This window comes from Lissotriton vulgaris, chromosome 1_2, assembly GCF_964263255.1.
Source record: "Lissotriton vulgaris chromosome 1_2, aLisVul1.2, whole genome shotgun sequence".
In the NCBI taxonomy this organism is placed as follows: Eukaryota; Metazoa; Chordata; class Amphibia; order Caudata; family Salamandridae; genus Lissotriton; species Lissotriton vulgaris.
In genome coordinates this window covers 145,602,616-145,630,275 of record NC_141686.1, presented here as the reverse complement: position 1 = coordinate 145,630,275, position 27,660 = coordinate 145,602,616, and the positions used below count along the sequence as shown (strand labels likewise).

The following is a 27,660-nucleotide window of genomic DNA, read 5'->3' as shown; positions in this document are numbered from 1 at the left end:
GCCCACTATTAGCATTTGATTCACAGGCCCTGACACACTCAGTGCACTTCACTAGGGACTAACAAGTAAATCAAATATCCAATCATGGAAACACCAATACATAACACCATTTACCACAGGAGCAATTGCACTTTACCACTGATCACCAGTTAGGAAAGTGTGCAAAAACTCAGTGAGGTCAGAAAGCAAAAGCTCAGGGGAAACATGCCAAAAGATGCCACGTCTAACATTGGCACAAAAGCATCAGAGCAACATAGTAGCAGCGCAGCTAGCAGAGCAGCACTGCAGCCCTTCTGAGGCTTATACAGTTTCAGAGGTGCACTGAAGTGTTGGATCTGAGGGTCCCATATTTATACCTGGTGGCCAAGAGTTGGAGGTTTCCTCCCCGAGTGGTGTTTGGGATTTCCTTTCTCTGGCCCTCCTCCTCTGGCCCAAGATTGTCTGGGGTCACAATAGACTGGTGTTCAACCCTTTATGAGTATGCACAAGCATGGCCATTGTGTTGTGCAAGTGTGGTAGGTGACAGCCCTTCCCCCTCATCAAGTCAGAGATGGACCATGCTGCCAACACCTGTGGCCCTTTGTTTCACTGTCTGGGAGCAATACAGCGACGAACTGCCAGCTACACCTAGTCATGTGACTCAGGATACAGGAAGGAGAATACTCCAAAGCACCAAAAGGGTGGGACAATAAAATGGCAAAAGGACGGTTTAGGCATGACAAAAGTTTTTATTTTGCCAGGTCGAAATGGCATTTGAACTGCTCGACCAGGCTGAAATTGCATGCTTGAGACATGCTTTAGAGGCTACTTAAGTGAGCGTCACAAGAAGTGCTGCTGGCCCAGTAGTAGCATTTCATTTACAGGCCCTGGGTATGTGGTATACCACTTTACTAGGGACTTACATGTAAATCAAATATGCCGAATAGGTGTAAACCAATCATTCCATGTTTAAAGGAGAAAACACTTTAACACTGGTTATCAGTGGGAAAGTGCATAGAGTCAGTCATAAGGCCAACAAAAAAAATCAGCTAAAATGGAGTAAGAAGGTAAAACGTTTGGGGGGGGGGGCCACCCTAAGGCTGTGTGGTCTAACAAAGCCATAACCCCCTCATTAGTAGTTGCACGGGCAATATCAGCAAATGCATTCACTTTATCCATCTGAGGTGAGTCTAATCTGTTGCCTAGACTCTAACCCAAATGATGTGTTCTACCACTAGTATACATTTAGTAAGGTTAACTCTTAACCCCAAAGAATGTAAGGAGAGAAGGTGCCTTTGCCAATTAGAACTACAAATAATTATGTCATCCAGGTATGCTGCTGAATATTCTTGGGTGCAGAGTTAATAATTTGTCCACCTCTCTCTCGAATGTTACAGGGGCACCAAGTAATCCAAAGGTTAACACTTTAAAGTTGAAAAGGCCATGAGGTGTTGCAAAACCAACATTTTAGTCATTCAGTTATAGACCTCTTGTTTATATTCTTGACTAATTTGTGTGAGAAATTGCCTTCTTTCTGCATGGTTGCCCCCACTGTTTGCTGAATTGCTTAATTTCTAAAATATATTTTATTATTTCCATACTTTGCACACATTACACATTGTACATTTATACATTTCATATTAATCACCTGTAAAGAAAAACATAGGATCAGCAATAATAACTCATTTTGCTATATATACACAGTACATTTAACTCTTCATTACCAAATATAAAGTAAAAGAAAAAAGGGGGAAGAAAAGAAAGAACGAAAAAAGAAAGAAAAAAGGAAAAAGACAACCCTTAAACTTACTGAGACCCAATATTCTCTTTCCATCTAGTTATGGGTTCCCAGATTCTTAATCCTCTCATTTTACCTCTTATCCCTTTCCGAGCATAAATAGGTTTTTCCAAATTATAAGCCGCTAATAAATTAGCCAACCAAGTTTGCATGATAGGTGGATTTTTATTGAGCCAGGCTCTAGCTATAGTCAATCTATACACTGCTGCAGCCACAAAAATAAATCCTTTCTGTGCTATACCCCCATCATGATCTATCCCCAACAATAATAATGATGGGGTTAGGGTTATTTGTAGCTTCAATGATCTAATTAAAAAACGTTCTATATTTCCAATCAAGGTATACAATTGTGGACAGGTGGCAAAGACATGAATTATATCTGCCGCTGGGAGGTTACACCTTGGACAAGTGATACCCGTAGTACCTCCCCATTTATCTATTCTCGCTGGGGTATAGTACAAGAAATACAACGTTTTATAATGCTGTGATTGTAGAGGTGCCGAACACAATACCGTGCGCGCAAGCTCAAGTGACTCTTGAAATATTTCTTTTGGAATACTCAATTTAGGTACCCATTTGTTACAAAATTTTTCCATATCATCTACTTTCCCTTTCACCAAACATGCATACAAACTCCTAATTGTGCAGTCTGCGGAAGCTTGTATTTTCTCCAGAATTTCGTTACTCTGATAGCCTGCAGATCCTCCTTGTTTATTACCCAAAAAGCTCCTAACCTGAAGGTATTTAAAAAAAGACCTCCTGTCGATATTATATTTCATCATAAGATCTGTAAACTGTAACATCTCTTCCGTCCCTCTCAGATCCCCAATCTGTATAATTCCTCTTTCGGCCCAGCTAGCCATTGTACTATCCGCAAAGATTGCCGCAGGCAATGTCCTATTCTTGTGTAATCTAGTATATCTGTTAAATCTACCAAGGCCTGACTTTTTTAAAAAAGCATTCCAAATTTTAGCAGCAGCATTAAGTGTTTTAAATCTGGTCCTTTTGTAATACCCATACTCCGTACAGTTTAAGAAGCAATTTTCTGCTTCCTCACCCAAAACAGCCATATAAATTTCTGTAGACATACTTGTAACTTTTTGCGTCTTACCTCCCCCCCCCCAATTAACCCCTGCATATATTGCAAGGCAGCAGCAAAATAATACATCCTAAAATCAGGCACTCCCCAACCCCCTTTTTATCTCGGTAAAGCCATGAATCTATAAGCCCTTCTGGTCTTACCCTGTGCCCATATAAATTTATTCAAAATAATCTCTAATGAGTTAAACCACTTATTTTCGAAAAAGAGGGGGATAGCTCTGAAAAAATAGAGGAACTTGGGAAGAATTAACATTTTGATAACATTTGTAGTTCCTACCAGGGACAAATGCAGATTATTGAGCCTTTCCAGATCATTTTTGACCTTTGATAATAGGGGGGGCGATATTATTTCCCACAACATTATCCAGGTCTGATGAGATAGCCACCCCTAGATAAACTGCCGAGGTAACCACACGTGAATCATTACAATTAGAATATGCATTCTCTACTATCTGGGTCTTTGCTTTATTAAGACTATAACCGGAGATTTGCCCAAATAACTCAGCTTCACGTTCAACTTCACCAATTGACATATGAGGGTCGGGAGTAAGTATTGCTACGTCGTCTGCGTAGGCCAGGGATTTGACTACGCATCCATTCAACCTAACTGGCGAGATCAAAGGGTTACCTTCTAGTCTATGGAGCAATGGTTCTAAATAAAGGGCAAACAACAATGGGGATGAGGGGCACCCCTGTCTCGTCCCCCTTCCGATTTTAACATCTACCGAATACCCTCTATTAACTCTAATTCTGGCTATAGGGTCCTTATATAACGCCTCTATAGCCCTGATAAACCCTTCGCCTATCCCAGACCACTTCATAGTTTGCCATAAGTATTCCCAGGAGACCCTATCAAATGCCTTCTCGGCGTCTAAAAAAAGCGCTGCCATAGGGTCTCCTAGGCTACCTGCCGCATCGAACATAGTTAGAACCGTCCTGGTGTGCTGCGTTGTCCCTTTACCAGGTATGAATCCGTGTTGAACAGGACTTACCAGGCTCTCAATGACCCCTGACAACCTTGTTGCTAATATTTTAGAATAGACCTTGACATCAGCGTTCATCAAAGTGATCGGCCTATAGGATCCTGTATTTTTTGGATCCTTCCCCTTTTTTAAAATTACAATGATGTCTGCTCCTCCCCAGGATTGGGGAGCCCCATCGCCCTTTTGTGCCGAAATCATAATATTAAACATATCATTAATCAATAAACCTTTAAATACTTTATAAAACTCCACCGGAATCTGATCCGGCCCTGCAGCTTTGCCTGATGGCAAGCTATTCAGTGCGGTGTTAAACTCATCTAATTGTATTGCCATCTCAAGTTCTTCTCTTCTGTCTTCAGACAGTTTATAGGTCTCAATTCCCCTGAGATACCTCTCTATATCAGTAGTACTCTCTTCCTTCTCTGGGGTATAGAGGGTAGTATAATACTTCCTAAATACCTCTCTAACCTGTTCCGTCTCGCTTACCATGTTGCCCTGGCAATCCTTAATTTCTTTGATATCCGAATTAGCCATTCTCTGTCTCGTACGCACGGCCAAGATATGTCCTACCTTCTCACTTTATTCATATGCATTCTCCTTTTTAGACAGATAATTCTTTGCCTCTTTCTCTGCAATGCCTTCTAATGCTTCTGCTTTCACAGCTATAATTCTAAAAAGATGTGTTTCCACTGGAAGATTCTGTATTAAAGCCAAGGCAAGATCTTCTTCCTCCTTTATCAGTCTCAATCTTACTTCCTCCAATCTTGCCCTCTCTTTCTTCTGTTTTGCTAGGACAAAACTAACTGTCTCCCCCCTTACCCCTGCCTTAAAAGCATCCCATACGATGCCTGGAGAGGCAGATCCTCTATTAATTTCCCAATAGAATTTTATCCATTTTTCCATATGTCCTCTATATGCATCATCTGTGAGCAGTGATCTTTCGAAAGTCTATTGTGACCTGGTATTCTGATCCTGTCCCATTTTCAAAGTTAGAATCAATGGGCTGTGATCTGATACTATACGGGGTTGTTTCTCTATTTGAACTTCCTGAAGTATTGTTCTAGAAATTAAAAAATCTACCAGGGAATTGTGCGAGACCAAATCTACTAAAGCTTTATTTACTTTCTTCTTCCTGCCACCATATTGCCCACCAGCCTGCAGAAAAGAACTATCTGGTACATGAATGTTCAAGTCTCCGTAACATACAATAGGTTCTGGCCATTGAGCTAATTCAATATCCAAATATTGTAGGACGTCAGGGTCATCCTCAGTAGAGCCATAAACTGAAACCAGCGTTAAGGTCTTTCCTTTAAAGCAAATTTCGAGAATGACCCACCTTCCCCACTGATCTTCTTTCTTTCTTTTGACAGTTATCTCCCTATTCTTACCCAAAACTGCTACTCCTCTTGTTTTTGTCCCTTGTTTAGTAATGGCCAATAATCTAAAACCAAGTTGTTCCAATAAATATCCTCTTGTACCTTCAATATGTGTCTCTTGGAGACACACCAAGTCCAATCTCAGAGATTTTAACAAGGCTGCCACCCTCAACCTCTTGTTAACGCAATTAAGACCACAAATATTAATAGAGGCAATCCTACATGTCATCATAATGCCACAATTTCCTTATATGAAAACCTGATCTTTTTGTATACCATATACTCTGAGATTTGTACAATGTGCAACTGTGCTGAATCAAATAGTGAATACCATACATTTGTGCATTTTTCCCCCTCTCCCCCACCTCCCCTCCCTCAGCTCCCACCCCTCCCACCCACCCCTCCCGCCACCACCCCTCCCCCCCCCCTCTACGGGCAAATAGGTCAGAAATGACCTATGTGTGGCCGCTTTTGAATTGCGCCAGTCGCTTCCCCTCTCAGCCTATTTTAGTCACCAGCTGAGTCCATGGCTCCTCTTATCACATGAAAAAAATATACAATTACGAAGACCCATCTATTATATCCTTACCAGCAACTCAACCCCCCTTCCTGCTTTTCAGTTCTTCAATAAACTGCTGTGCTTTGATTTCAGAGTTAAACATTCGTATTTTCCCTTTTGTTACCACTTTCAATTTAGCAGGAAAAAGGAGGTATGCCTCTGACCCTAATGCCTGAAATGGTGCAATCAGCTGTCTGAGCCTCCATCTTCTCTCCACTGTCACGTGGCAAAAATCAGGCCTGGCAAAGAATGAAGTTCCTTCAAATACCCTCTTGCTATCGGGTCTAGCTTTGGCAATAATCTCCTCCCTCAGTAAGAAGTTCCCTACATTTACCAAGATTGCTCTGGGAAAAGAGCCCTGACCATCTTTTCTGGCTCCCTGCTTCAATGTAAAGGGATATCTATGCGCTCGCTGAACCTCTTTGTCCCACTGACAATCTGACTCTGGGAAAGCCCCCTTTAGCATGTTCACCACAAAACGCCTTGTGTCCTGCCCCTCAATCCCTTCTGCCACACCCAAAAGTCTAATGTTGTTTCTTCTTTGGCGATTTTCAAAATCTTCCAACTTCCATTGGAAATCCTCCGAAAGTTTTTCTTGATCTGTCTTAAAAGATTTGAAGTCGTCCATCTCATCTTCCAGCTTGCCTGTACGTTCTTCTGCTTCTGTTACTCTTTCAGCTAGTTCATCATACAATTTATTCATTTTCCTCATCGTATTTTGAATTTTTTTAGCGTCCTGTCTTGCTCTTCGACTTTCCGCTCTAGCCTCTGCTTGCATCTGCTTAAGAGTATTAAACAAAAGTTCAACTGGAAGCTGTTGCGTTGTACCGGAGCCTGCGGGGGGCGGGGGGATCTGGGTTATTATCATCCAATTCCTGATATGACTGTGATGTCGCTGAGTAATCCCATAATAGCTTCTTCTGGGTCCCCTCAAATCCTCCTGCAAGCTGCCTACATAGCTTCAAGAACTTCTTTTTTAGGGTGGTATCTTTATCAGTACTGGAGTCTGAGTCTGAGCGCGAACACCCCTCTGAGCTTCCAACACTCGTTTGATCAAGATCTGACTCCTCATTCAATGAGTAGAAACAGTCTCCCTCTACAGAGCCACCTTCAGCCTTACCTAATCCCTCACCAGCTTTGCTTACCAGGCTAAGGGTGCTCCCCCATGTTTTTGAGGTCTCCGCACTTGCTAGTTTCATCTCTTTTTCCACCAACATCAAGGCACCTAGCATATCTGTATTGCCGAATTCAAACAAAGGCTGCCCCTGACTCTCACGAGTTTTCACAATTTCTCCAGCCCCAGGGACATCAGCATTACCTTCTGGGCGCAGCGTCTGCCCTTCTTTCTCCGGTTGCTGCCGTCTCTGTTGTTGTGTGGAGTGGAGAAGTGTGGCTCAGTGGTTAGAGGCGGCAGACCCGGAAGCTGAAATCGACCGTGGACCAGGGTTCGATTCCCCGCCTCGGCGGGTCTCGGGCTCAAAATTCCACAGACTCGACAATTCTCGCTCTGGTGCCTACTCAACTCATGGGGTCACACTCTGCGACTCTGGGCAATAGCTTGCTTAATCTCCACTATGGCCCCTCGCGGCGGGATGCCTGGCTTTCACCTTGTGGACACCCTGCCGTGGTTTCTCACAGGGGAATACCAGGACGGGTTCCCTAAGCAAGCGCCGGGACGCTTACGGGCAGCTGTGCGCTTTACAAGTCCAGCACATTTACATTTACATTTGTGTAAGCACCGCCGCCTCCAGCATGTCAGCGTCAGCTTTTTCCCCCAACTCTAACTTGCTGCCTGGTCCGTGATCGAGGCGTTGCCTAGCAACCTCACCTTCAGCGTCGTCAGCGTCCTCGAGGACGCTCTCCTGAGCGCTCGGTTTTCCGCTGCTTTCACCGGGACCAATGGAGCCGCTGATCCCACTGCTGCTACCGCTACCGCTCCTCCGTCTACCTCTAAGACCTTGTGAGTCGTCCGTACGCTGAGAGGGTGGTCTCGGTGAGAAGGCTTCGGTAACGGTAGGTTGCCGCAATAATGTATCTTTGCCTTTCTGCTTCTCTTGATGTCTGCCGGCTTTGCTGGGATTTGTTGATCGTGACATAGCTGCACTAGAATGTTCGTCAGGGGCTGTATTGCTATTTTTCTGATCAGACTTCTTTTTTCCCCTGACCATAATCCCTGTTTTAGGGATGGCACCTGGGTTACGCGTGGCTTTGCTCGCCCCCGCCGTATTCACTGTTGATCCACTCGGTCCGCTCGGCATCTTCTTTTCTTTTTCTCTTTCTTTTTCTTGTTTCTCTTGTTTTTCATTTTTGGTCGTTCTCGTAGGCATTGTGGGCATTGTAATCACTTGCGCTTGTGCTTCAACCTGCTGCATCAGGGGTTTCCTTTTGATCCTGAGCCCAAGCGTACTCATCAGACTTCTGGCGCCTCTTTTGATCCAGACAATAGCTCGGTAGAAATAATGAATCTGTTTTACAACAAACCCTGGATAATATGCCCTGGATAGCTCAGGATCGTCATATACTAGCCAAACAAGTGCCATTCAAAGAGCTAGGAAGTCCATAGATTTCAGCATCTACATATCATGCTTCTTCATCTTAAGGCTGGAGAGGGGAAAAGTGCGACTGCTCACAGCAATCCAGCGTCGGCCATCTTGCCTCGACCGGGAATAAAGTTGTTTTCTGTTGCATTTGGAGGAAATGAATTTGATCCAGCCGCTGAATTGCTGATGTACTTTGACTTAGTGTACTTTGACTTAGTGTGCCCTGGGCTCCTGCTAATCATGTACCCAGGAACTATGTTCTTTCCCTAAAAACTGCATTGAAGCCTAAACCCAATTGGCATCTTTGGCCACGGGTCAGCCCCTGGTAAATGGTGCCACAGGTACCAGGGGCACCGTGACCAGAGAAGGCCTCTAGGGGCTGCAGCACTTATTGTGCGCCCTTAGAGGTCCTGTACTCTGACACTCACACACTGCCTTTGCAGGCCGAGTGTCTTGGTGCAGAACAAAGTGAAGAATCGACATGCCACACATTCCTGTGTACCTTGCCTACAAGCCACTCCCCTGGCATAGGTCAGTCACCCCTCTAGCTGGGTGCACTATACCAGTGGTGAGGTTACAGGTGCATGCACCCTGTACCCCTATAGTGTCTAAGTCCATTTGTAGACATTGTAAGTGCAGTGCTGCCATTAAGAGTATATGGTGCTGGAAGTTTGTCATTACGAATGCCACAGCACCATAATGTCTACACTGAAAACTGAGAAGTTTGATATCAAACTTATCAGCACATTGAAACCACACTGATGCCAGTATGGGATTTAATAAACAAATGCACATACAGGGCATCTTAGAGATGCCTCCTGAAAACTAACCTACCACAAGTGTCCAGGCTGAGTGGCTGCTTTCAGATGCCACCACCAGACATGTTTCTGGACCCCTGGGTCCAGAAACATGTCTGCTGCTCTCGGGGCCCTGAAACAATGCACATCCTGGAACGAGGTGCCAAGCCTACTCCCCAGGATGCGCAGGATTCACGAAGGAGAAGCTTCAAAGGCTTTGCCGCCTTTGTGAGCTTCCCCAGGTATCTTGCTGCTTGCAGCAACTGGTTCTCCCTGGTTCTGACCTCCACTTTGGGCGGGAGAACCAGCGGGAACAACAAGTGAGGAAGAGAGGTGTGCCAACCTCTGCCAACTCTACCCCTCTGGTGGGAAAGGCAAGGCAACTCTCAGTCTAATCCATCTTGAAGATGGGGGAATCCACCAACCAGGGACAGGCATATGCTCCTCTCCATAATAGGGGGTGTAACCACACCAGGGAAGGGATACATTGGTACCACCCTTTCACCTACCTGTAACGCCCCTAAATCTAGTATTTAGGGGCACCCCTGAACCTCCTTCCTCAGACAAGAACCTTCCAACAAGAAAAGAAGAAGGACCGAACAGCCATGCCGAAGCAAACAAGAGGAAGACGCCCACTGACTTGTCTCCACCTCAAGCCTGCTCCTGCAAAATCCCGGTGTGTCCTTCTGCCAGCAACCTCGAAAATCCCGGAAGACCTGCCTGCCTTCAAGCACAAAGACGTCGAACACCGGATTTGTTCACCTGCAACCTCTGGCTCGGGCCAGACACTGCAAATCCGCCCCACTCTGCACTCGCCGTCCATGGCCTGAAGTTGAATGGGCATGAGGGGATCACCCCGGTGATCCTGACCCGTGATCCGGCAACCCCTGACCTGCCTCAAGCCTCTAGCCGACGCCTGCAGCCTAAATCCAGAAGGCCCTCCTAACCCGACCAGGCTCTGGTAAGATGCGACCCCAAAAGGCACCCCTGCACCTGACGATCCACGACATTGTGGGCCCAGCCAGACAGTGCCTAACCAACCTAACTTCCCAACTTACCTCCCCAAGTGGTGGTTGCACCCACAAGACCTTTGTCCCCGAGCCTTCAGTGCCTTTGCAAACCGGAGGTTCCCCATTGAAACTGACAGGGCGCACAACTTCGAAACAGCACCCTGCACCCGGCTGCCCTGGTGCTAATTTGTTTGCCCTGAGCTTAAGTCCAGGAGCTTTGCTCCCACAACCCAGTGGCCTGCTTGCCAGCAGCCACCAACCGGAGACCCCGATCCCCCATTGAACAACATTGGGCCTCAGCACTCTGCACCCAGCCCGAGTGCCGCTGAGGGTGTAAAGAGAATGCATCCTTGACCCTGGGGGGACCCTTGTTCTAACCCCAGACCGATTACTTTCCTGGTAACCATTAACTTCATTTCTCTCCATAGGAACCTATTGACTGTTTTCTCTGAAAAATGTTCTGTGTGTGGAGTTGATTTGTATGGAAAACTGAAAAGTGACAATTGTGCAAAACTGATTTTACTTACCTTTTCTCTAGGAAATGTCCCAGTGTGATATCTAGCGGTACAAAAGGGGGTGGTGATGAACGGAGAATCTGAATCAATCAAACACTCACACCCAGTCAAGAGATCTGGGTTTAATCCATCACCGTTCTTTAGCCCACTCTGCCACCCCAGTTTAGACATGGCTGTATGCAAATCAGTCTTACCCTGTGCCTCATGGGAACAGTCCAGCCCGAACTACCAAGCCATGTCTTCCCTGGACCGGAAACAAGCTTCCGAGGACCGGTTTCTGGCATTCCAGCCGTCTTCAGCCCGGCTTGCTTGAATCCAGTGGCAAAGTGAGCAAGGGACTCACGTCTTAGCAAACCCTGCCACACTTATGGCGGCCAAAAGCGGTACAAAAGGGGGTGGTGATGGACGGAGAATCTGAATCAATCAAACACTCACACCCAGTCAAGAGATCTGGGTTTAATCCATCACCGTTCTTTAGCCCACTCTGCCACCCAAGTTCAGACATGGCTATATGCAAATCAGTCTGACCCTGTGCCTCATGGGAACAGTCCAGCCCGAACTGCCAAGCCATGTCTTCCCTGGACCGGAAACAAGCTTCCGAGGACCGGTTTCTGGCATTCCAGCTGTCTTCAGCCCGGCTTGCTTGAATGCAGTGGCAAAGTGAGCAAGGGACTCACGTCTGAGCAAACCCTGCCACACCTATGGCGGGCAAAAGCGGTACAAAAGTGGGTGGTGATGGACGGAGAATCTGAATCAATCAAACACTCACACCCAGTCAAGAGATCTGGGTTTAATCCATCACCATTCTTTAGCCCACTCTGCCACCCCAGTTCAGACATGGCTATATGCAAATCAGTCTGACCCTGTGCCTCATGGGAACAGTCCAGCCCGAACTACCAAGCCATGTCTTCCCTGGACCGGAAACAAGCTTCCGAGGACCGGTTTCTGGCATTCCAGCCGTCTTCAGCCCGGCTTGCTTGAATCCAGTGGCAAAGTGAGCAAGGGACTCACGTCTTAGCAAACCCTGCCACAATTATGGCGGCCAAAAGCGGTACAAAAGGGGGTGGTGATGGACGGAGAATCTGAATCAATCAAACACTCACACCCAGTCAAGAGATCTGGGTTTAATCCATCACCGTTCTTTAGCCCACTCTGCCACCCCAGTTCAGACATGGCTATATGCAAATCAGTCTGACCCTGTGCCTCATGGGAACAGTCCAGCCCGAACTGCCAAGCCATGTCTTCCCTGGACCGGAAACAAGCTTCAGAGGACCGGTTTCTGGCATTCCAGCCGTCTTCAGCCCGGCTTGCTTGAATCCTGTGGCAAAGTGAGCAAGGGACTCACGTCTGAGCATACCCTGCCACACTTATGGTGGCCAAAAGCGGTACAAAAGGGGGTGGTGATGGACGGAGAATCTGAATCAATCAAACACTCACACCCAGCCAAGAGATCTGGGTTTAATCCATCACCGTTCTTTAGCCCACTCTGCCACCCCAGTTCAGACATGACTATATGCAAATCAGTCTGACCCTGTGCCTCATGGGAACAGTCCAGCCCGAACTGCCAAGCCATGTCTTCCCTGGTCCGGAAACAAGCTTCCGAGGACCAGTTTCTGGCATTCCAGCCATCTTCAGCCCGGCTTGCTTGAATCCAGTGGCAAAGTGAGCAAGGGACGCACGTCTTAGCAAACCCTGCCACACTTATGGCGGCCAAAAGCGGTACAAAAGGGGGTGGTGATGGACGGAGAATCTGAATCAATCAAACACTCACACCCAGTCAAGAGATCTGGGTTTAATCCATCACCGTTCTTTGGCCCACTCTGCCACCCCAGTTTAGACATGGCTATATGCAAATCAGTCTGAACCTGTGCCTCATGGGAACAGTCCAGCCCGAACAGCCAAGCCATGTCTTCCCTGGACCGGAAACAAGCTTCCAAGGACCGGTTTCTGGCATTCCAGCTGTCTTCAGCCCGGCTTGCTTGAATCCAGTGGCAAAGTGAGCAAGAGACTCACGTCTGAGCATACCTTGCCACACTTATGGAGGCCAAAGTGTGGTATCTAGGCATATCACACTGAGAGGGAAAATGTATCTAAAAAGTAATCTCAAAAGTAACATAAAAATAACTTACCTGTAATTTTCATTGCAACATCGATACAAAGTATATGTACAGCATTTCACATTATTGCATTTACCAGTAATTCAAACTGTAACCATTTCCAAGTACAATTGCATTTCAAACTGTATATTTACTGCAAAGTATTTATCAACTTACCTGTGCCAGGCTTGCTTAGTTCTAGAAAACAAAATGACTAAAAGACTATTTGTATACAAATACAATTGGTATGAAGTTCAGTCTTTAAGTGTGTGAATTCAATTGCTGACCGATTGTGTATAACACATGCTTAACACTGTACTCTGATACTGCCTTACTGCTCGACCACACTACCACAAATAGAGAGTGAGGTGCTATCTAACCTATGCCTACCTTTGGGGTTCCACTGAACTCCGTGCAAGCTATACCTTACTTTGGTATAGTATATACAGAGCCAGCTTCCTACAATTTGGGCTTATTTTATCAATTCATGCTTCATGCCATGAACCTTGGTTTCAAACTAAGGAAATCTTGTCCGCTGACTTACTGTTGTATCTAGGTTGCCAACCATCCGAGGGACAGGTTCTTCCTTTTTTAACAGATTTACTTCAACCACTGAATATGGTCCATGCCACTGCACTGAGAGCTTCTTATCAGTAGTGTGGATCAAAACTAGTACCCTGTCTCCCAATGGTAGAGCTTTTAATCAGGGTCTTTGATTGTAATGTTTCTCTTGCTCTCGCTGAGATTTCTGTAGATTTTTAGTTACTCTTGTCAATACTGTTCTTAGGCATTGTTGTAAAGTCCAAGCACATTCCACTAGAGGGAGGTTGTTGGAATCTTGGTTTTCTAATTCTTCCCTGCAAGCACAAACAATGTAGCATTGGGCTCTGGCCAGAGGAATCACACTGACTGACATTCACATTTTAGAAACTCAAAATCAGGAAGAAGGCTTTCTCACTAGACATCACCAGGAAAACCAAGAAAGGATGCTGAATGACGAAGTCGTAGAAGACATTTGATGGAATGGGGAATACCATCCGTAGACCTATTTACGAAGGCAACATAAATGCTGCAACTGTGTGTTTAAGAATCCAGAAAGCAACTCAGTGGCAGTGCCCTTTTGTCCACACATTTACTACGATCCAATTGATAGCATCAATATTGTCAAGCCACGCAGATTGAGGATAAAGATGATTTGGGAGGTACCAGGACCTTCTGAAGTTATCACTTTCTCAACACAGGGTATTGTCTCATAGAACAGAGACCCTCACCAAACTCCACTGCCAAATTCAACTTTGAGTCTACAATCCTTCAATTTGGCTGCATGGCTGCTGAAGTCAGACAGTAAGGACATATAAATCTCCCTCCATAGTATTTGGAAATTCTAACCGTCTTTCTACAAGGTCTTGCTATGTTTTGCAATGAAAGAAATTCTGTATCAGGTTTCTCAGAAACAGCCTTAGTTCTATCAGGTGTCAGGAAGAAGTGATTCTACCCTATTTGCTGTTCCTAGCAAAATCAAAATATATAGCTGTAGTAACAGCTTACAGGAAGTCTCCTCAACAGATGTCACTTTTCAACTTTCCAGGTGTTGAGAATGTACTAAAAGGACTCAAGAAAGTCTATCCACTAATAAAGAAACTACCCTCCAAATAGCCCTGCTCTAATGGAAAGGTGAATCCGGAATAGGACTTTTCTTTTCAAGCAGAAAATGTTGTCCTATCAGTCAGTTCCTTCAATATACTCTCCTCAGCCATTGAGATGCCACCTAAGAAAGCTGCCCACCAAGGAATCTAAGGGAAACATTCTGGAATTGCTTCATTATTTTCGTCTATTGGATAAAGCATATACGCAAATCTAGGTAAATTTATCTGATCAGGATCAATCCCAAAATATAACTACTAATACATGCTTGTGTAAAGCTGTAGCTTGATGTTACTGCCGTAAGACTCGTTCAAATGATGTGCTGGGGAGGTCATCAACAGAAAGCCCCATGATTTAGCATATTTTTGAAAGAATTTCAGGCACTATTTCTGTGGCAATATACTCCACCCTGTGGTCCATAGAAGTAGCCTCTACTTCTACTTCCTCAGATTCTGAGGACTGCGAATAGTACCCTTCCACTGTGCAGGTTTACAAATTTTAGGGACAGGAAGTTGAATTCAAGGCATTGTATTAAAAATGATCTTTCTTAGTGTGTCCTCAAAGCTTTCATTAGAGTATCATCTTGACCTCATTTAACATAGAGGATGTGAAGGAGATCTGGAACGGGAGAAAGAAGAATCATCTACATAATGTCTCTTCCTCAGCTGTTTATCCTAATAAAAGTTGCATTTTATCCCAGACAACTTAAACAAGGCACTGTTCCAGACAAGTAGTGTGAAATAAAAATTCCCTTGGAAATAATGTCACTTAATCTTTTCAATTCAATATTACATCCAGACCAGTGCAAAAATAAGAGACCCCCACAGTTATGAGTACGAACACATTACAATTGAAACTCCCAATTATAAGAAAATATTCAAATGTATAAAAATTGTTAAAAACATGACAATGAAAATCACATTCATAATCCCAAAACAATTATACAATGAATAAAACACATTGCAAAAAACAGACATAATTAGGCTTATTCATGTCGAAAAACATCCCAGATCATTAATTCGTTATAATCTAGTGGCAATGTCAGGCTGATATCACAAATTCCCAACACGATAGTCCCTCAAATTTAATTTAAAACAATGGCGTCGACGCGTTTCGGTGTGCTGCCTGATGTGCACCATATTTTCCAAGACAAGGGTAGTTGATTGTCTCTCTTTTTTCCGCTCACAACATTAAAAAAAAATGTCAATTATATCTAAATAAAAAATACAAAAATACATATCAGTGTATTGTCCTCACAAAACCTCCTTTTACACTTTCTTAAAATGAACAGAGATTTCAACTTTGTGTCATTCATTGTTTTTCTTATTGGACATATTTATCCTAATGACAACCCCTTAATAAAGCCCACTATTACGATTTCTTCAAAAGACACAGAAATATACAGTGTTTATGTTCACAACCGTACCGAGAATCGTCCCATTTGGCACCCAACAACATACGTATCTGACTGGCTGCTAGGCCTACTTTCATACCTTAGTGAGCGAATTGTTTCACTGACTGGCCCCTAAAATAAAGGAGACTTCCATTAAGGACCCCTGACTGGCCCCTAAAAAAAAGGAGCCCTCCTTAATGGAGGGCTCCTTTATTTTAGGGGCCAGTCAGTGAAACAATTCGCTCACTGAGGTATGAAAGTAAGCCTAGCAGCCAGTCAGATATGTATGTATGTATATTACTGTGTCTTTTGAAGAATCATTGTCTAGATGTCAGTAAGGAGGGGATGGGATAAGGAAAGGGGTTTAAAATCCGATTAGTACACAGGGCTGTATGATATTGAGTTTAAGGATGTTATAATTTATGTAGAAACTGATTCTCTTTTATTTGCGGTTTTTGTGATATCAACAATATAAACAGCCAAGAAATTTAAAACTGATTCACTGTTATATTCCTCGGGGGCCACTGTGGGGACCGCAGTCTCATTTTGCTGCCAAAACCAGTGGCAGCCTAAAGAAGAGGAAGATTCCTCCTTCTAGGAGTTGGGTTGTGGGATGTGTTTAGGTGGGGTGAGGGTGGTGGGTTGGGGAGGGAGAGGGCAAAAACATGGAAAAAATAAAGGCAGAACAATAGGGAGCCAAAACGCTAATATATTGGAGGCACACAATGAAGCAATTGTAATGGAGGGTTTTAGGGGTAGCACTGCTAAGATTTGTTTTTTTTCTTATGGAGCAATTTAAGTTTAAATGCTTAGCATGGAACGTGGCCGGATTGAACAGTAAGATTAAGAGGCAATTGGTGGCAGAGGAATTAAAAATGTATAATCCTCACGTTGTATTGTTAACTGAAACCCATCTTTCATATAAAGATCGCAGATTACTTAAGCAGCTAGGGTATGAGGTGGTAGTGTGTACTACACAAAGTGCCTCTATAAGAGTGGTTGCTATTTTGAGACATAAGAGAACGGAGGGGGTAACTAGTAATACAAAGGCAGCTAAAGGTGGTAGGTGGGCAATGGCTCAGAATAAGATAAAAGGAAAGAGCTATATATATTGCGTACTGTATGGCCCAAATACTGACGAACTTGCTTTTTTTGAAACAAAAAAATACAGAGATGCTAAACTGGGAGGGGGAGAGAGTTGTGATGGGAGATTTTAATTGTGTCATGGTCTATAATATTGATACAATGCGACGAGGGGCTTTACAGAGAATGAGAAAAACGAGAGCGGCAATAAGAGAATTAGGGCGGTTGCAGGGGCTTAAGGAAGTTTGCAGAATGTTATACCCTGTCATACCAGGGCACACCTATTACTCACCCTCACATAGGCTCTACTCTCGTATTGATATGGCCAGGGCTTCTGACTCTATTGTATGGTCCAGTGACATGGAAATTTGTCCAAAAGAGACCTCTGATCATAACCCCATACTTCTTATAATTAAAATTATAGATGTGAATAGAGTCATGAGACCATTTTCGTTTCCTAGATATCTGCTGACTGATCAGGAGTATTTGGCTTTGGCCAGGGGTCAACTGGAGACTTTTTTCAGGGAAAATGTGGGAACTGCCGCCCCTAGAATAGTGTGAGATACTTGTAAGGCAGTCATTAGAGGATTTACCCAGCAATATATATGGCGACAAAATAAAAAAAGAGCAAATATATTGAATGCAACGATACTTGAGATTCGTAAGGTGGAGGCTCAGCATGCTGAGGTTATTACAAAGGGATTAGGGATATTGAACAGTTAGATTTTAAGCTAATAGAATTACGGTCAGCTTTGAAGAAAACATGGAGAGAAAAAAGTGTCGCCAGATATAATAAAGATAGGGTAACACAATACGAATTTGGGGAAAGTATAGGAAAAATACTCGCATTTAAGGTTGCAGATGATTGAGCTAAGGCTCATATTAATGAAATAAGGGGTATGGATGGCAAAAAATACGAGCAACCACCGCAGATTTTAGAACAATTACTCTTTACTATAGAACACGGTATACTCCTACGATACAACCTACACAAAAGGATATTTGTAGCTATATTCAAGATAATCCTGTTAAAAAGATGGGGGGCGAGGAATCTGTTTTTTTGGAAAAAGTATTTCAGATAGTGAGATAGAATTAGCAATGGGTGGGCTACCTTCAGGGAAGGCTTCGGGAGAAGACGCGATACCATTAGAATTTTACAAAGTATTTAAGGGTATTATGATGGAGCCGTTTAGTCAAGTTATAATGGAAATAGGAACTAAAGGAAAAACACCTGATTCGTGGCATATGACAAAATAATATTCTCTCTAAAAAAAGGTAAACCAGCAGAGGAATGTGGGTCATTTAGACCAATTTCATTGATAAATGCGGATGCGAAAATTTATGCTAAAATCCTGGCTAATCGTTTAGCCCCAGTAATGCCCAATTTAGTTTCCCCCCATCAACATGGGTTTATCCAAGGGAGAGATACCACTTTGCATATAAATACTGCAGTAAGTGTGTTTGTTATTGCTAATATTAATCCCACCCCACTCGGTATGATTTTATTAGACGCAGAAAAGGCGTTTGACAGAGTTGGATGAGAATGTCTGTGGTCTATGCTGACAGCGTTTGGAATTAAGGGACAATTTCTGTCACCCGTCAGGGATGCCCTTTATCACCCTTACTATTCGCCTTATACATAGAGCCGTTTATTGTTGCGTTGCAAAACGACTTGCGAATAAGGGATTTTAAATCAGGGGCAAACTCACTGAGGGTAGTCGCTTATGCAGACAACATTGCGGTCTTTTCAACAGAACCGGGGAAGGCATTAAATATAATAACGGAAGCGGCAGAACAGTTTGGATCAGTGTCTGGTTATAAATTAAATGTCAATAAGACACAAGTTCTTCTCAACCATAAACCAGAGAGACCTATACCTGTTGCTTACCAGATTGTTACTTATCTAGGGGTTAAAATAACAGCAAGGATTGATCAAATACTAACATTAAATGACGATAAACTATTAAAAGAGACAAGCAGGTCTTTAAAAAATTGGCACACACTACCGATTGGGATAATTGGTAGAGTAAATATAATTAAAATGAAAATCCTGCCTAAATTTCTCTACTTTTTTCGAGCCATACCTCTCCGTGTCCAAACATATTTTGCCAAAAATTGGAAGGAGTATTAAGTAGTTTTATTTGGGGTTATAGGAAGGCAAGGCGAGCGATAGATCGGTTAAAACTTCCCTTTTGCCAGGGTGGTCTAGAGTTCCCAGATTTTAAAATATATTTTTGGTCAGCTTGTTTCACAAGACTACGCAGCCTTATCAATCCAGCCAATACTATTTTTAGTCACAAGCTTCTTTTGGGGGCAGAGAGCTACATGTTTTTGTACAGACTTAATGATCCTAACTACTTTAAATGGGTCAAATTTAAGACTATACGAGATGAGGTTTTCACCTGGTGCTCAATTGTGTTAAGCAAAAATATTTCATGTTATCACAAGAAGCTACCTCTTTGGCAGAATCCAGGTTTACCTGAGATATTTCCTGATCTGGCTGGAAAGAAATTGGATAATAGTGGAGTCACTTGTATGGGAGATTTATATGATTATAAGGGTCTTGTTTCATTTGAAAGGTTGCAGGAAAAATATAGGTTACTGGGGTTTATGCTTTTTAAGTATTACCAGATTCGAGATTTCTTTGTGAAACAACTAAAGCTGGAGAATACAAATGACTCTGGGATATGGAGGCTTCTTAACGCTGGGGGATCAAAATCTCTGATAAGTAGAGCATATAAATGGCTTAGTACTGGGAGACCCGACGACTGTGATAGATTGGCGGAAAGGTGGAGAGGGATTTTGGGGACATCGATAACGACAGGTAAAATCTCGCAGGCTCTCAATACTATATATAAGGCTGTACATGCTACTAATTTGAGATTGCAGCAACATCGTATGATCTGTTTGTTATATTACACTCCGGACAGAATTGTAAAATGGTCATTGGGTAGTAATGTTAATAATGAGCTTAAAAATGTCCAAAATGTGAGTTATATGCAGCAAATATTAAGCACATGTTCATGATTTGTCCGAATTGAAAAAATTTGGGCGGAAAGTAGAGGATGTTTTACACCAAAAATTAGGGATAGGAGTACCTTTACAGATATCTGAGGTTATGTTGGGATATAGCTATAGAAATATAAACTGTAATAGCTTGTTTACTATCTTATTAGTAGGAGCAAGACATACAATTGCTAGGTTGTGTGGACATCCCCGAAACCTCCAACTGTGACGGATTGGTGGCTTTTAGTGAGGCAGATCTATGACATGGAACTCTCAATGGCTGGATCAAGAGGGATGCGGTCAATGACCAAATGTATGGCAATATGGGAAAACATTTTTAATGATAATACATATTGTTTAAAACGGCTAGGCAGAAAAAGGAAAAAACCCTCCATTAACTTTTCATTTAGTTATATATTTTTTTAATATTTTTCTTTCTGGAAAGGATTATATCAAATGGTCAACTGTTTATATGTATTTTGTTGGTTCATATTGCGATGCCTTTATTAATAATTTTTTTTTTTAAATAAAACAAAAAAAGGTACCTTTACTTATCCATCTTGAATCTGGCATTACCATTACTCTTTCTTACCAGTGCAACAAGAATTCCACCATTCCAACCCGGTGACTTTGTACCACAGTCCATATCCCATCTAGTTTCTCTGTGGAGGGTTTGGAGGGCTGGATTCACTATGGACCCTAAAAGCATTATTACAAGGAACCAGCCCAAAACTTTGATTCAATGAATGGACATCAATTAACTATGTAGAGAATTTGTTTGTACTAGTTTATAAGAAAGTAGTAGGTGTATATATTTAGTACAACATACTGAAAGACTTCCAACAAATAACCCTGCGCACGATTCACAGAACTAACTTAAGACAAAATCCTAAACTTACTACTTTTGGTATTTACAGAAGTTAAGATTTTGTCTTAAGACAAACTTAAGACAAAATCCTAACTTCTGTGAATACCAAAAGTAGTAAGTTTAGTATTTTGTCTTAAGTTAGTTCTGTGAACTGGGCCCCTGTTATCACTGTTGATCCCTTACACCGGGTTGCTATTATTTTTGTTGAGTCAGTAGTCAACACTTTTTTAACTTGCAGACAAGCAATACTAGCCTGAAGAGCTATTTGCTATAGGGATATTTTAGAGATAAATTGCGAGCAATAGAAGACCAATGGGAATGCATATTCGAAAAGCATTACATACGTGAAGTCTCTGACACTTTTCTTTTATCTTTCCACCATTTACAGGGAAAAAAACAGCACTATCAACATTGCGGCCCTTTGGAAAGCATTCTGGGTAAGAGTACAGTGTTTTATAGCATTATTAATTTGATATCAATTTTATTTTGTGCATAAAACTGTAGAAGAAACACATTTGATATTTTTTTAATTAAGCAATCGTTAGATTTTCTTTGTAGAAGCTTGTCCTATAACCCTTGAAAACCAAAGTGTTTGTGATCCACTGTGAAGTGCGCTAATCCACGTGCTATGGTTAATATATCGAATTATTCATGCATAACTGTGAATATCTGGGATGTTTTTCATTGAGGGGTTTTGAGTAACATCAAATAAACAACAAAAGCAAAGCGGTCTTCATCTTTCAAAACCTAAAGGTGAAAAATAAACCTGCAATTCAGTTTTACCCTTCTATATTTTACGTTATGTTTGGCTCTTAGATCATTTGATTCTGAGGAGTAAGGGGGAGGCATACATGACTTGGCCTCTCATCCTTCTCCCAAATATAAAACAAGCATTTGCAATTGCAATGCATTTGTTGGAGTTGGAGCTATTGGCATGGTAAATGGCATTTATTTATTTTTTTGCAGTGGAGTGATTATTTAAAGAATAAAAGGGCACACTATACCATATTATAAGCTTTTATATACAACTGTACAGTAAGGCTATGTTAACGCACAGGGGTATGAATAAAAATACATAATGAGGATCTTAAAATGCAAGATGGAATGTGTACAGGTGACAGGGACTACCTAGTATTTAATAAAATTACATATTAAAAAAAGCACACACATAGAATGTTAAACCTGCTAACTTCAGGAAAGTGGCTGGCACCAGCATGTGGTGACAGACACATAGGGGTTCATGTTTCAGTATATATACGTGCAAATACACCAAGGACATGGTGTCCCTTATGTTTTAATTTACTATTTTAAGATGGTTAGACGCCCATATTGGAGGGCTAAATTAAAACAAAAGATATAAAAGTGTGCCACTAAACATGTTATTCTTTTTTGAACGAAGAAGCAGGCCTGTATCAAATTTAAAATAAAGCAGGGTGTGGGAGAAAGAATCAAGGGGGCAGAGGGAAGAGTAAGGTTACATTGCTGAGCGGCAGGAGTAGCAAAGTAGGACCTGACTTAGATTTGTGTATAAAAAAAAAATAACAACACATAGGAAGGGGCACAGGAAGCAATAAACATTGTGGGGTGGGGGTGGAACGTGTAGAGGTTAGGGAGGTAGATCTGAGAGGTGAGCAGCAGACAGGGGAGAGAGTAAGAAAAAATATACACTGCTTAGGGTGTTGGGTTTAAAAGAAATACAAATCATGGTTTCATTAGGACATTGCCTTCAAAAAATTAGATAATGAGAGTTTGTCAAGTACTATGTTTTTCCCTACGTTGCGGAGTTTTGCAAAGAAAGCCTTTTGTGCTGACTTTGCCAACAATCCCGATGTAAGGCCCACACAGTCCTGATTCACTCCGTTATAACCCCTAGATAACTGTCTATCTGTTAATTAGGGAGATGCAATATTTAAGAATTATTGCTTCATGCTAGAGGAAGGAACTGCCACAAAAACAAGATTAGATTCCAAGTTCATGGGGTGAACAAAGCCGTAAAAACGGGACTGTTGCATTCCACTGAATAAATAAAACCAGCATGCCTTCAAGAGCGCTGCTTGGAAGTAAAATATGCTTGGAATCAGGCTGCAATGCCCATTGAGCTCAAAGGGCTTCAGCGCCCCGCCCCCTCCTGTGTGCCAGCCGGGCTCAGACAGCTTCCAGGGCAAACACACAGCCGCACCCTAGTACTTCACAGGTCTTTCAAATACAATTTTCTTGGTAATGAAGCTTTGTTGTGTTTTGATCCCTTCTTTGAGCCCCTGCATCTCCACTCTGCATATTGCTGGAAGATTCAACCCTCCCGAAATTTGTTCTTCGCCCCCCTCGAAATTTGGCTCTTGTTGCGCCTCTGCTCGGAATTGAGGCGTTGTCCTTATGGCCAGGGACTGCAGGAGGACCCCCTCCCTTCCGTTAACCAACATTATTAACCAGGACATGAGAGGGATTTCTTTGGAGGCGGGGGGTCTTACAACCCCCCGGCCGAATTTATTAAAACACAAATAAATAAAAAATTGGAAATAAACAATATTTACACAATTACGCAGAAAACGTTCCATGACATTCTATTACAATTGAATATATACAGATATCAGATGGCTAACCCTAACATACTTACATACTTCCGTCTATGATCTCACGACCCCCCGGACGTATTTATTAAAACATGAAAACAAATTAAAAAATGTGAAATAAACAATATTTACACAATCATTTATGCAGAACAAACTATTGACATTAGATTACAATTCATGTAGACAGGTATCAAAGGGCTAACCTTAACAAATTTCTAATACAAAATATGTCTTAACCAAATCTAATATTTTCGATCATAATCACACATTATTAATTTTTCTGCATAACCTATTTTTGGGCCTACGGCAAGGTTGCTAACCGGTGTCAGATCCTTATCAACCAGCTACGCCCTCAAGTATGAGTGCTCATGCGCAGAGGGCCCGTTTACCAAGAGGGTACTTCCCACCCCTCCCGGTTACCCCCGTACGCTCCATGAACTTCATTAACCAAAGGGGGGCCCTTGCACTCTGCGCCGTTTAATGACGTCATAGTGCACGTGCGGGTGGCTAACCAGCCTAAAGAAAGTGTGACTCCCCCCTTCCCCCGCACCCATTCAACCAAGCGGATGTACCGCACCTGGAGTTCTAGGAGAGACCACTTGTCCCTCCCCCTGGGCGACCCCATTCAAGAATGGCGCCGCCCTCTAAGGACCTTAAATTGACTGCACACCGATCATGACCTTACCGCCTGACCAAGTAATATCAATAAATACGACAATTGTTTGACCTGTAAACGGGGAAAAAGGCCTAAGGAAAAAATTCACGCCAGAACACAGTTACTGTGAAAAAAGAGCATAAAACGATACAACCACATTATCATACAAGCACCAGAATCTGTTTCAGGGGATGGTGGGTGGGGAACAATGTTGGCAGCATCGCGGACACTGCGGGGCAAAGGGCAGGCCTGGGGGGCGCGGGAACAAGAGGACCCCTCCCGCGCTCCCCCGGCCTTTTAACCCCTTCAGGGCAGTCCTGTCCCAACAGGTCCGCCCCTGGCTCCCCCCTTTGACCCAGAAGCAACTGGGGAGCCGGCACCAATCAGTGGTAGGGCACTCCCGCCGCGTCATCAAGACGCGGCCGGGGCATGCCTCACCACCAATCGAGGTCAAGGGGAAGGGGAGGCGGTGCCCCACCATAGGTGCGTGGGGGGCCGAGTGGCCCTCCCTTCCTTATGGCCAGGGACTACCGACCATCCCCCTCCCCTGTCTTGTTCACCCCCACAATTATTAGAAATTAGACATGAGAGGAGTTTCTTTGGAAGGCGGGGGGTCCCACGACCCCCCGGACGTATTTATTAAAACATGAAAACAAATTAAAAAATTTGAAATAAACAATATTTACGCAATCATTTATGCAGAAAAAACTATTGACATTAGATTACAATCCATGTAGACAAGTATCAAAGGGCTAACCTTAACAAATTTCTAATTCAAATTATTTCCTAACCAAATCTAATATTTTGGATCATAATCACACATTATACATTTTCTGCATAACCTATTTTTGGGCCTACGGCAAGGTCGTTGACCGGTGTCAGATCCTTATCAACCAGTTATGCCCTCAAGTATGAGTGCGCATACGCAGAGGGCCCGTTTACCGAGAGGGTACTTACCCCAGTACGCTCCATGAACTTCATTAACCAAAGGGGGGCCCTTGCACTCTGCGCCGTTTAATGACGTCATAGTGCACGTGAGGGGTGGCTAACCAGCCTAAAGAAAGCGTGACTCCCCCCTCCCCCGCACCCATCCAACCAAGCGGATGTACCACCCCTAGAGTTCTAGGAGAGACCACTTGTCCCTCCCCCTTGGGCGACCCCATTCAAGAATGGCGCCGCCCCCTAAGGACCTTAAATTGACTGCTAACCAATCATGACCTTACCGCCACAGGCCAGCATAGTTGCTCGACTATCTGACCCCCTATCCTCCTACTCTGCAAGGTCATGCCTACCTCGAACCCCCCTAGCCATGCCAAGATGTTCTCTAGAAATAGTTTGTTGTCTGCCCTAGTCCGGTGGACCCCATCTTGTAAGAAGAACTGTTTCCCCCTGACACACCCATGTGGTATGTTCTGCAATTGAGGTGACCAAAATCATTTCTCCATCTTGTTGTTGATTCTCTTTACCGAATGATTCAACGCTTTAACGGAGTCCCCCCACCCCCTCCATGTGAGTCTAGGAATCATCTGGGGCCAAACTATGGCGCAGCCTTGGCATGTTTTAGCTAACCAGCTTGACTCTGAGATTATCTCTTCCATTAGGACCCTCCTGCCCAATTTTGCCAGGTCGTTTCCACCCAAATGTAAGATAACAACTGTGGGAGGCGGGGTGTGTCTGTCGAGCAACTCCGTAAAGAAACCCATAAACTGACTGAGGCAGAGACACCCCCTACCATGAAATAAAACCCTGAAACCTCCCTGTTCCGCCCTCTGTCTAAAGTCATTTGCAAGAAAAACAGATTTAACACGTTTCACAAACGAATGACCAACCACCCATACAACTTGTATCTCCTTTTTCTGTGTCTGGGTCCGCCGTGATGAAGATATTTGCTGGTGATCTGCCGACTCCAGTTTCCTCTGTGTGTGACAGGTTCGAGAAACTGAAATACAAGCAAACAAACAAGACAGACATCAGCGTAATTAGTCTGCCACCCTCACAACATGTGCAGCCGTTCCCTTCATCTCTGGTGCCGTCAGCTCGACCTCGTTCGGCGCAGGCTGTGCCTCCGGATCCCTGTTCGATGCCGGCTCCGGCGCCGTTGGAGTCTTGTCCGGCTCCATCAATGCCGGTGCCGAGAATGAGATCTAGGAGAGAGGCTCAGAGGATTTTAGAAGAGCAGAGATATTGTTTGGAGGAAATGGAGGAAGGTGAGATTGAGGAGTCGGATGACTATTTTGTTGAACTGAAGGAGGCAAGTGGCCTTGATATGTCTCCAGAATGGGAGCTTTCATCTCCATCTGATGCTCCTTCAAAGGATGTGGCTCCTTACCACACAGTGACAAGGAAGGCAGCAGAACCTTTAGACCTCAAGCTTCCCATGGCTGAATTTAAGTCAAATATCTTGACGGAAGTTCTTCATTTACCTTCTACTGTGGTGGAGCCTTTGCTCCCATTCAATGATGCCATCACTGGGCCTGTAATGTATGTTTGGAGTAAGCCTTTTTCAGCTCCGGCAGTTTCCAAGTCTGTTGCCAGGAGATACAGGGCGGTTCCTGGGAACCCAGACATTTTATCTTCCCATCCTTCTCCTGAGAGTCTGGTGGTTCAAGCTGCCTGTTCCAAAAGGTCTTCTGGTGGCTTTTCCTCAGGTTCCTGGCAATAGGGTGTCGAAAAAAGTTGACAAGTCTGCAAAAATGGTGTTTTCCTCGGCAAGCATGGCATTGAAGTCCACAAATGCCACCTGTCTTTTGGGACTTTACATCCATGCCCTAATGGACTCTGCTAAGCAACTTGCCCCTAAATTGTCTGAGGAGGACAGACAGAATTTTAATGAGGTCTTGTCAGAGACACAAGCGGCTGCTCATCAGGTGATTCAAAGTGGTCTAGACACTGCAGACTCTGTTGCCAGTATCATAGTATCTACTGTCGCTACAAGAAGGAGTGCCTGGCTTAAATCATCGGAGTACTCCCCAGATGTGCAGGCAACACTTTTGGATCTCCCTTTTGATGGTTCAGGGCCGTTTGGAAAGAAAGCGAATGCAGCCTTGGAAAGGTTTAACCCTTTCGATGCTGATGACGAGCTCAGCTCGTCATCACCCACGGGTGTCATGTGCTGATGACGAGCTGAGCTCGTCATAGTGCCACTAAAATGGCATTTTCCAGCACAGGACGGGAAAACTGCCAGCAGCCATGTGGTTAATGACAGTAAAGCCACTGCCAAGTCTTTGGGCCTAGAGGATCCTTGTACAGGAAGTACAGCGGTTTTGGGAGATCGTCCTTTCGGACCTACAGACAATCGCAGCAGCAGCAGCAAAACACCTTGTACGAGGGCAAGAACAGAGGTCGCCCACGAGGCCGCCAGCCCTCCTCCTCCTCCTCTTCCTCTACCCCCCCTCTTGCGCAGCCGTAGATCCACCATTCTGGATCATGTTGGTCCTGTGGGGGGTCGGCTTACTCATTTTCTTCAAGATGGGGAATCGGTCACCACAGACCTTTGGGTTCTCAATCTTGTAGAGAATGGGTATGCTCTTCACTTTCTGAAGTTCCCACCGAATTACCCTCCTTGTCAAGGGGCTTGCTTGGAGAACCACCTTCTTCTCCTGCAGGAAGAAGTGTTAACTTTACTTCAAAAGGGTGCTAGAGAGGTGGTTCCAGAGCGGGAAAGGGGTCAGGGTGCTAATCCCGGTA

General features: G+C 43.8%; 1 protein-coding gene across 1 annotated transcript in view; it reads left to right on the top strand.

Moving 5' to 3' along the window:
• The window catches only part of AGBL3 (AGBL carboxypeptidase 3), a 687,703-nt gene that overhangs the window by 572,529 nt on the left and 87,514 nt on the right, over nucleotides 1-27,660 (top strand). The window contains exon 19 of the mRNA XM_086953007.1: nucleotides 21,137-21,185. Coding sequence (XP_086809133.1) covers nucleotides 21,137-21,185 — 49 coding nt within the window. The remainder of the gene's footprint in view (nucleotides 1-21,136; nucleotides 21,186-27,660) is intronic.